The sequence below is a fragment of the Cibotium barometz genome, chromosome 50 (genome assembly GCF_041138505.1).
Source record: "Cibotium barometz isolate CiBa-2024 chromosome 50, ASM4113850v1, whole genome shotgun sequence".
Lineage (NCBI taxonomy): Eukaryota > Viridiplantae > Streptophyta > Polypodiopsida > Cyatheales > Cibotiaceae > Cibotium > Cibotium barometz.
In genome coordinates this window covers 21,021,062-21,031,780 of record NC_141095.1, presented here as the reverse complement: position 1 = coordinate 21,031,780, position 10,719 = coordinate 21,021,062, and the positions used below count along the sequence as shown (strand labels likewise).

Sequence of the window (10,719 nt, the reverse complement as noted above, 5' to 3'; positions counted from 1 at the left end):
TTATATACATACATACATTTATATGAACGGTGTACATATGCGAACGTATATGTCTGTGCGGGCATGTAAATTTTTTTATGCGGACATTTTTGTGTTTATGCGTGTGCACGTGCATGTGCATGTGTGTGAGATTGTGTGCATGTACACGTGCAAATGTGCATGTGCATTTACATCTATGTATGCATGTGTGCCTATCGATGTGTGTGCACGTGTATTTGTGTATTTCAGTGTGTGTATGCTTGTCTATATATGTAAGTTTATATGCATGTATGTGTCAACCTGGTAGTGCCCTATGATGAAGCCAATTAAAAGCTAGCAACCTTTTTTACATTTCCATTACCTTTTTGTGGTTGCAATGGTTTTTGTCAAACTTGTAGTTCGATAGTTGGAATGTCAAATCAACAACTTGGCACCCTGATTTTAGCGTAGCACTCAAGAATTTCTAGTGGGTGGGGAATAATGGTGGTGGATAAGGTGGCACCCTTTCTCTTCCCAAAAGCAGGTTCTGTTGTGGGCGACGCCTCCCCCTCATTCCACAAAAGGGATGAAAAAATTAATGTGTATTGTACTCCTGTGAAAAGAAGGAATTTTCTGTGAAAAGAAGGAATTTTCTAGTGTGCACTTGCCGGAGGGGCTCAACTCATCACAAGCCCTGACACCGTAGGGTTGTGTGTGTGAGTGGCATAGGGTTGTGTGTTGACACCGTAGGGTTGTGTGTGTGAGTGGCATAGGGTTGTGTGTGAGTAGCCCTGACACCGTAGGGTTGTGTGTGTGTGGCATAGGGTTGTGTGTGAGTAGCTCTGCTACATCCCCTTCTGAAAAAAATGCCTTTTTTTTTTCTTCCGATAATTAAACCCGTTTGCCAATTGGACAACACGTGGAAACGAGCCCTTAGAAAGGCGGGCCACTTCGAATTAATTTAGAGAAAAAAAAGGAGAAAATGAGCTGGGTCGGCAAAAGCCAAACAGAAGGGTCCACGTGTAGCTGTCTCCTCGGCCTCGATTATATCATACACGTTCGAAATCCTCACAAAAACACACATTTCAAAAATACTCTCATCAGTTCGGCTGCCCTGCTAGCCGTGTTTCCTCGTATTGAACGCATAAAAAAAAAACAAAAAAGATTAGATTGTACCGAATTAAGGTCTTGAGAGAATTAATCTTCCTGTTTAATTGAGCTTTGATCCACTTCACAAATTATAGCTTGAGCATTAGGATCAAACATCAACTTTTTGTGTCTGATAGAGCTTTGATCAACTTCACAGAAAGTATACCTAAGGTTCAGGCTTAGGTTATGCTTTTATTACATTGTTTTTTTAAGCTTGATCCATCCAGGGCCTTGCAGTATTGATCGCAATCAAATTTTGAGAACTAAGGTTACATTTGATCAAGAGATCCTGCAGTTAATTTCTCGAGATAACCTATGATCAAGGAGCTTAATTTAACCTATGACTACGCTCTCGGACCTGGGTGTGTCTGCTGGAATTAACATAATTTCAGCTATTATTTTTCTGCTATTCTTTGCTATTCTAAGGTTGCAACCGATTAATGATAGGGTTTATTACCCTAAGTGGTACATTAAGCACATCAGGCATGAAGACAAGGGAGGTACTGCGAGGTCTATATCGGCCATAGTGAACTTGGACTGGAGAGTCTACATCCACTTCTTGGACTGGACCAAAGAGGCCCTCAAAATGCCAGAGCCCGAGCTCATCGACCATGCCGGCTTTGATTCTGCCATCTACCTCCGCATCTACCTCCTCGGGTCAGTACAGTCTCTGGTTCAAAAATAAATAAATAAATCTGTATTTAGGAAAAAAAGGATTATCATTATTTTAATCAGGACATTTAATTTTCTTTAAGAAAAAAAAGACAAACTCCCCTGGGCTTGCCTTTACTTTTAAATCATGAAAAACAGAATTTATTTTTCGATTGAGCATTGATATAAATATATAAATAAATATTTAAAAATAAAAATAAAAATGCATTCACAAATTCACAAGCACATCCATGTATGTACGTGCGTACGTACATATGTATGATGTATGTATCCGTATGATGCATGCTGTATAATTTAATTCTTTACTTTTAAATTAAGAAAAACAGAGTTTATGTTACTGAGTGAGTTTCCATATAAATGTTTAAAGAAGTTTTTTTTAAAAAAAGCATTCACAAGTACACACATACACGTATGCTTGCTTGTGCATATACGAACATATGTATGTATGCATGGGATGCACACATGTGTGCATGCTGTATTATTTTATGTACATGCACAAGTGCATGGAGAGAGAGAGAAAGCAATCAAAGCAAAAAATAGATGGAAACTTGGGGGTATGCCGAGAAGACACTGATGGTCAACAATGAAGGCATGATATGTGAAAAGCCTGATAGGGTTGCAAAGCTATCTCATGTGCCGGGAAGAGGGTGGCTTCCTCCTTAGTCTCAACATCATCCATATCCATACTGTGCAGTGTGCATGTTTGCAGCTCTCGGTTCTCACATGAGGCTCTCCCTGCCTTCATGTGGAGCCTATGCGATGACACCCGGAGGCGGCCTATGGAGATCCTTAGTGAATGTGACATGAGTTTAAGGTAACCTGGCATCTGAATAAACCCATCCATTGTCACTTGATTTTTGTAGAGGCTCATCCTTGGCTGATGGCTTTATGGAGTCTGCCAAATGCCATCTCTGATTCTATTGGGTTCTTGCTCGATCATGCATAAGGCTGTCCAAAATCTGAAATGGTGGCAAAGAATCTATTGAGGAGGGGGGGGGGGGGGGGGGGGGGGAGGGGGGGAGGGATGGGTGTGTGTGTTGTTTTGTTGTTTAGGAATTGTTGAAAATGATACAAAATGTCTAGTGCAGAGCCTTGCTAGTAAGTTGTTCATTAGATGGCCCCTTCCTAGCATGAGCCTTGGAAGTATCTCTTCACTCTGCAAATTCAGGTTTGTACCCCTCACAAAGGTGGAAGAACGAGGTGGATATTCATGGATGCCCACATTAGGCTCCCCTTTTCTCCTCTGATGGTAGTAACCATCAAAGCTTGGTGACATACCTGAGCATCCCTCTAAGGGGTTCAAACTTAGGACGAGAGAGATATGCATCCCATCATGTGCCTCTTGGCTGGTTTTTTTTCATTTAACTAATGGAAGGATCTTCTCTTGGGAAAAAAAAGCCAATTAATCACATATTAACGCAAAGATGCTTAACAAACACAGCAGACAAGAGAGAGATTTGGCCTAATCTACTCTGCATTGATATGACTGTAAATTACAATGAATCGAAAAGAAAAACAAGCGCTTTCTTAATGATGATGTGGATGATGCCTTTAATCAAGGCCCTTAAGTCTGCTAGCTGTCTCCGAGCACATGCCTAAACTCTCCATGAATGACTCTTAGCCCCTTGCCCTCTATTTATAGTGTATATGGGATGGTTGGCTGGCCTTTAGGGTTGGTTGGTTACAATGCAAACTAGTGCAATGGGGGTGAGGCATCGGTCTTCGTTCACTGGATCAAAATTTGTGTGATACGTGAAGAGGAAGATCCTTTTAGGACCAAGTGGAAGTGGATTACTGGCCAAAGCCTGGAGAGTGGCTTCTGTGGAGTCAAAGCCTACTTGGCAGAAGCCCCTACCAAGTAGGCGTACATCCTGGAAATGTACGGTCAACTCCGTGGGTAGGGCTGCAAGGATTCAGTCTCGCACTTGAGAGTGGGCAGGTTGGGATCCATAAATCCGACCAATAAGGTTGTGCTTAATTTTTTCAATGTCAATATGCAAGGTGTGGAGTTCGTATTCTGAAAAGTTTAAGGCTCTTCTAGCCAAGGGGGGTAAGGAAAGATTGTTGGCAGAAGCCATAATGCAAATCAAAGATGGAAGGCTCGACTAATGTATTCCATACTGAAGGCTGTGGGCAGGAGGAAGGGTGGGAAAAGGGCTCCGCGCAGAGGAAGGCGAAGCAGGAGGTCGGCAAGAGGAGGGAGGTGGATAGGAGGAAGAGGCAGGCTTGGAGAAGAAAAGTGCAGAAAGGAGGAGGGAGGTGGATAGGAGGAAGAGGCAGGCTTGGAGAAGAAAAGTGCAAAAAGGAGGGGGGCGAGGAGAATGGCAGGCAAGAGAACAAAAGCATAGAGAGGAGGGGGAAGGTGGGTGTTAGCAGTCATCTCTTGTCGGTATATTTACGCCAGGGCCTCTGTCGTGGGTGTGCCTGCCCGATTTAGGTGTTTTCTCATTTTTCCCCACTCTCCATTATTTTCCCTATTTTTTCCCCATTTTTTTCCCATTTTTCTGGTGTGGGAGGCACTATTGGACCTGTCGGCCGTACTAGATGTTGGCCGACTGGTCACTGGCTGCCCCGACTTTCTCTGTGTGCTGGCCGACTGGCAGATCTTGGCTGACTGGAGGAGGATCAGGTCGTGGGCTGATTTGCTGCTGTCGGCTGTCTTTTCATCAGGCCGACTGGTTGTTGGGGCTATATAAAGTGGCCCCTTGGCCTCCCACACTTTGTATTCAGTATTCGGGTTTTCTTGTGTATATAGCAGAGTTATACGCTTCTCTCTCTCTCTCTCTCTCTCTCTTCTCTGCGTTTTTCTTCTGTGCACTTGCTCTAGTATTTTTTTAGATCTTGTCTTCATCTCCGCTGCATATTCTGACATGGTATCAGAGCTCTAGGCTCTTGGAAGATCTTGGGAACTGTGTGAGCAAGAGGGGGGCTGTTTTGTTGCTGATTGGAGGACTGTTTTGGGCCGTACGGGAAGAGGAGAAGCAAGCGGAAGGGCTGATTTGCTGGACAGCCACTTGCAGGTTTAGTTCTTCATTTTTCCCACCCATCCTCCCTTTGCAGTTACACCCCCGCAATGGCAGATTTACTTGAGATGGCTGAGAAGCACGTGAAGATCCCGACACTCCCCACGTTCCTAGTGGACTGTCAGTTGGATGAGAACAACTATGGCATATGGAAGGTAATGATGGAATCTGTTTTGGAGTCTTACGACCTTGCAGATTTCATTGTTGTTGGGGTTCCACGGCCGGAGTTAGAGGAAGGGGAGTTACCCTCTATTCGGAAGGAACATGAGGCATAGGCACAATTATGGGATCATGTCAATGCCAGAGTCCGTTCTTTCATTTTCCTCAATTGCACACCACAGGTAATCAATCATATCAAGCATATAACGTTGGCCATAGGTATTTGGCAGCATTTGGCTTCTCTCTACAACAGGGTATCGCCCATGAAGAGGATCTCTTTGGAAGTTCAGATGCGGGTGATGAATCCTGCAAAGTCGTTGACGATGCAGGAGCACATCAACAAGCTACAGGCTCTTCAACAGGAAGTTCTCCAGGCTGGGAAAGAGATATCATCGGAGGATATGGCCATAACGTTGCTGTCACATTTGCCCTCTCAGTACTCAGCATTTTACTCTTCGTTGATTACCAGTGGTAGGCTCAGCACCATCACATGGGAGGAGCTTGTGCCCTTGGTCTTGGACCGTCTTGGACCAGGAGGAAAGATTTTCGAACCCTCCACAGGGCGGAGGTTCTGAGGCCTTAACTGGCAGCCAATGGTCGAAAGGCCGGCATAACAAAACCAAGGGCAAAGGGAAGGCTTCATCGGAGAAGTCTTCTGAGAAGAAGCCCGACTCAGACCGAGGGAAACTGAAGGCCGAGAGGACCTGCAATGATTGTGGCGAGAAAGGCCACTATTGGAGGAAGTGTCCAAGCGGACTGGAAAGAGTGTTGATTCTTCAGCTTCAGTTGCAAAGACTCCAGCCTTTGTGTACTTAGAGATGATGGACACGGATGCTTCATCTTCTTCGAGCGAGGAGGCAGTTGGCTTCACCGCAAAGATACTTGGGAATGAATTCTCGATAGTGGTGCTCCAGGCACATGACTCCTTCCCGTGACTTCTTTCTAGATATGAAATGGTAGTCAGGTCGCATTTTCATTGGCGACAATTCCACAATTCCGATACACAGTGAGGGCCAGATGGAGATCATTCCTGATGGCAGAGGGGGTAAGCATTCCTCCCGTGTTCTTTATGTCCCAGCACTTGTTTTTCATCTATTGTCAGTGCATGAGGTATGCAAGACTGGCCTCCGGGTGGAGTTTGAGGAGCATTCTGTTGCTCTATGGGACCGCCAGACTGGCCAGGTTGTTTGGGAAGGCGGCGTGGAGAATGGTATATACAAACTCTCCGCACTCTCTTCCGTGACAGGTTCTCAGGTTGGTGAGTTGTGGCACTTTCGGTTTGGCCACTTAAATGTGGATGCGCTGCGGCGAGCTTTCCGGGACCAGATGGTGGTTGGCTTGCCAGATGTTGGAGGCCTCTCTGAAGAAGGACAAATTAGTTGAAGCCGTACGAATGATCGAATGTGATTAAGAGAAGGCAATCATGAAGACTTGTGTGGACCTATGCAGATAGCATCCTTGGGAGGTTCTCTATACTTCATGCTGCTTGTTGACGATTATTCCAGATTCACATGGGTCTATTTCCTTTCTTAGAAGGACCAAGCTTTTTCTCGGTTCAAGGAGTGGCATGTGATGGTGGAGAAAGAGTCTGGCTTGCAGGTGAAGACTCTCCGGGCTGACAAAGGAGGTGAATTTTCTTCTAATGCTTTCGTGAGATTTTGTGCGGAACATGGCATCAAGAGGGAGCTGGCCAATACAGGTTCGCCGTCAGAGAATGGAGTAGTAGAACGAAAGAACAGGACTGTGGTGGAGATGGCGAGGACGATGCTGGAGCATCGTGATCTTCTTCGTCCACTTTGGGGAGAGGCTGTGGCTATGGCTATCCATATCCTTAACCGGTCTCTGACGACTTTAGTACTGAACATGACTCCCTTTGAGGCATATTTTGGCAGGAAACTTGATGTCTCCCATTTCCGTGTGTTTGGGAGCGATGCGTATGTTCACATTCCGAAGAAGCAAAGGGGGAAGCTCGACTCTAAGTCCCAAAAGCTTATATTTGATCCAGAGAGGAACGAGATTGTTGTCAGCAGGGATGTGGTCTTTGATGAGCCGCCACTTCTTGGAGACCTAGAGGATTCTGATGATGATTCCCAGTCTATTGTTGCAGCTGGACGACCTTAGTCAGTTTAGGAGGTTGAGACCGTAGCTGGAGTTGAGTCCCCGCAGCAGCGGGAGGCTCCACGTTGTGTTCGAGTACCCAGGTGGTTAGTGGACACTCTTCGGGAGTGAGGTGTCATGGAGCTTCCCTCCGAATGGACCACAGAGGACGACCTTGAAGATCGCACACAGAGTCCGTGAAAAAAGTCATTCAGCGGAGCTTTTACATGTAAACTATGCTTTGATGTCTCCTATCATGCGGGACAAAGAGCCCACTTCCGTCAAGGAAGCCCTTGCACAGGATACTTGGAGGAAAGCCATGCAAGTGGAACTGGATGCCATCGAGAAGAACAACACTTGGGAGTTGGTACCGAGTGTAACATGCGGAAGCTTTGGAGAAGAATCGGTAACTTCAATACTCAGAATTTAGCACTCTTTTCACGACGGAAATTAACGCACAAACTGAAAGGAGATGTGCAGAAAATAGAGAGAGAGGGAGAGATGGAGAGGACACAGTATTGGGTCCCAATTACCCTCTGTAGGGCCCCCACCACGGATGGTGTATTTGCTTTATTAGAATGATGTGAATCTGAAAAGAAAATACAGAATTCTTGACCTTTCTTGGCTGGGAAATCCTTGCCCTTGACCTTCAGTTCTCCACCTCTTTGCTTAGCAACTCCCTTGGCTTGTCTAGCCCTTGATTTGCTTGAGCTCTTGGTGAATAATGAGATGAATGAATGGGAACATGGGCTCTCCCTTTTATACTAGCCCAACTACAGTAGTTGGCCAGCATAGAACTAGGCGGCCAGCACAAATGTCCCAATACTTGTGAAAATTCAGCAATAAATGCTAAAATAAATCACCTAAAATGCTGCGCATTATTCCAAACTGGCTGGGAGGTGATGCGCCTGCTTCCAGAGTGCTGGGCATAGCCTTTTCCCACATTCCAAGGGCTGGGCAGCCTGTATGGGCTGCCCCATACTTGCCCTACAGCCATGTAAAGGCTGTAAACTCCTGGAATCTGCCTTATTCTTGCCCTAGGGCTGTCCTACAGCCCCTCCATGGCTGGTGGTTTCAGCCTGGGCCTTCCTGGCCCTCATGGGGGTGGTTCCACACCATTCCCATGCCCACACTAAGATCCGGGGTAGCCCTATTGGCTGGCTCCTTGTCCTAAACACTAAGTACTCAGTGATCTGGCATCCGGTACCATACCAGATACACAGAATCATTGACATCATTCTAGAGGGAATTCATTGACATCCATAGAAGGTATGAGAAATGAAGAAAGTGGAATTAATACACAATGGAAAGCGGTATACAAAGAAGAATCCATTATATTTCCAAAATCAACTGTATTTACAAGAGGTCCCTGAGAGGGATGTATACAATCACCTAAGGTACTATACTGGGTGTTCCTATGTTGAAAAGAAAAAATATGACTAGACCAATCTATCTGGACTTGAAGAGTCTTAAACCACTCAATCCCTAATAACAAGTCTACATGTTCTAGGATCTGGATTGGTAGCATCTCCACCTTTCGATCCCATACTTGCCGACCCGCAGGTAGGCGTACCTCATAGGTATGATCGCTGGGTGTCGTATCAAGACCCAATTTCTGCACAAGTTTGTAGTTAACAAAGTTGTGTGAGCTGCCAGGGTCTAGAAGAATGTGGATTCTATGGCCATTCACTTCTCCATAAACTCGGAGAAGATCATGCAAGCCAAAAACTTTAGAGTTGAACAAACAATCAGAACATGTACTAGAGCGAGAAAGTACAGTAACTGATGTACCTTTCAAAGACAACTGGTTAGTTGTCTTTGGCTTGGGTCCTGTGTTGGTCTTTGCACCCTTTTGCTTCGGGCACTCGTTACTACGCATGTGTTCTTTTTCTTCGCAGATGAAACAACGTCCCTCCTTCTTGAGCTTCAAAGCTTTAAGGAGACGTTTCTTCTTCGCTAGTGTCGAACTTGAATTCTTTGAAGGTTGGTCCGAAGACTTTCCTTTAGTCGAGTTAGCTATTGGTGCAGAGAACTTTCTTTTGTGCTTGTTCCCTTGCTCGGTAACGGGGTTAGACTTGGAAGAGACCATTGTATCATCATAGATACGAGCGGAATGAATGGCCTCGTCCAAAGTTTTGCATTTGTTATTTTTAACTTGTAAGCGGTATGAGTTGGATAAACTAGCTACAAAGAACCCCAAAAGAGTTGTGGGATCCATCTTTGTAGCTTTCATCTGCAAGTCCCTAAATTTCTGGAGGTAGACCTCATAAGTGAGGTTCTGCGAGGTCATGATCAAAGCAGTAAACCGGGCAACATCATAGTCATCCTCTTTCTTGAGGAATTCTTTCTTGAAGACGTCTTCGAACTGTGCCCACGTCGTTGGCTTAGGGTTGAGTTCCTTCCACCAAAGCAAAGCTTTGCCTGAGAGGAAACCTGTTGCTAACTGGATCTTTTTCCCATCGTCATATGGATGGAACTGAAAATGGACTTGCGACTTATGTAGCCAAGTGTCCACTATCTCCTTGGTACGCTGCTTTTTCTCGCCCCCAAACTGTTTCGGAGTAATGTTGGGGCAGATGCCAAGGTATCCATACCCGAAAGAGTAGATAGGGTGGTGGTCAAAAGAGAGATGGAGTTCTTCAAAGCCTGCATCTGCGCGGCGATTTGTGCTTGACGTTCCGAAGAAGAAGCTTCGAGAGCAACTTTAAACTCTTGGAAATCTGATTTTGACACATAATCGTCGAAAAGTTCGGCATCGGTATCTTTCGTAGCTGGCAGGCCTTCACGTTCGATAAGGGGCTCCAACTCGGATTCTTGGGTCAACATCGCGAAGAGGGCAAGGGGAGAGAAAATTCGATCTTGCACAAGAAAAGTGCTAGAGAACTTGAGAGCTTGAGAGCTTGAAAACTTGAGAGATGTGTGGCAAGAAGCCCGCTTAAGGGGAATATATAGGCTTCCCCAAAAGCAATCTTGAGCTTTTGCTTTTGTGTTAAAAAAAAAAAATAATAAAAAAATAAAAAAAAATATATATTTTGTTTTCTAAAAAAAAAAACACCTTTAAGCATTAAGTGGGTCTTTAACCCCTTTACTAAGGTTTAATCCAAAGAAAACGAAAGCAAAGCGTATGTTTTGTTTTGTTTTAAAAAAAAAAAAACAAAAGCTAAAATCGGACGCTGGTATGCTTTCGCGTTTTTTCCTTCGCCCACCTGAATTTAGTGCCACCTGTCGCCTGTGTGGGCCTGAAGTCGCCGCCGATTGCTGCGTGTGCCTTCGGCTGCTTGTGCCTGCCTGTGCCTAGGCTTGGCCACGTCGATTGCCCATGTGCGCTTGCGCCCGCCTGGCTGGAGCTGTCGCCTACGCACTGGTCTTTGCACACGATTGTGTGCCTCTGCGTATTCTTGGCCGACTGCAGTATGCCTTTGCCAGCCTGCTATACAGTACCCGCCCAGGCTGCGCATACAAGCATTACACAACACGGCTGGCGACCTTCTCTCTCTCTCTCTCTCACAAAAGCCGACATGCTTTTTGTTTTCTCTCTCTTCAAATTGTTCAAACAGTTGCACAAACACATCCCTTCTTCATTCTAAACAAACAACCCTTTCTAGACCACCATCTCCATCATCACGGGTTTCTTCAATGAAAAAGCAACATACTAATCTGA

General features: G+C 45.3%; 1 protein-coding gene across 3 annotated transcripts in view; it reads left to right on the top strand.

Moving 5' to 3' along the window:
- The first annotated feature begins 1,035 nt into the window (after positions 1–1,035).
- LOC147609925 (hyperosmolality-gated Ca2+ permeable channel 1.5-like) overlaps positions 1,036–10,719 on the top strand; it is a 58,098-nt gene continuing 48,414 nt past the window's right edge. For 2 of the 3 annotated variants that reach the window (XM_086787325.1, XM_086787323.1), the window contains exon 1: positions 1,038–1,764. In XM_086787325.1, coding sequence (XP_086643451.1) covers positions 1,448–1,764 — 317 coding nt within the window. In that variant the 5' untranslated portion in view covers positions 1,038–1,447. Of the gene's footprint in view, positions 1,765–10,719 lie in introns of all 3 variants that reach the window. The other variant, XM_086787322.1, reaches the window with a different exon arrangement.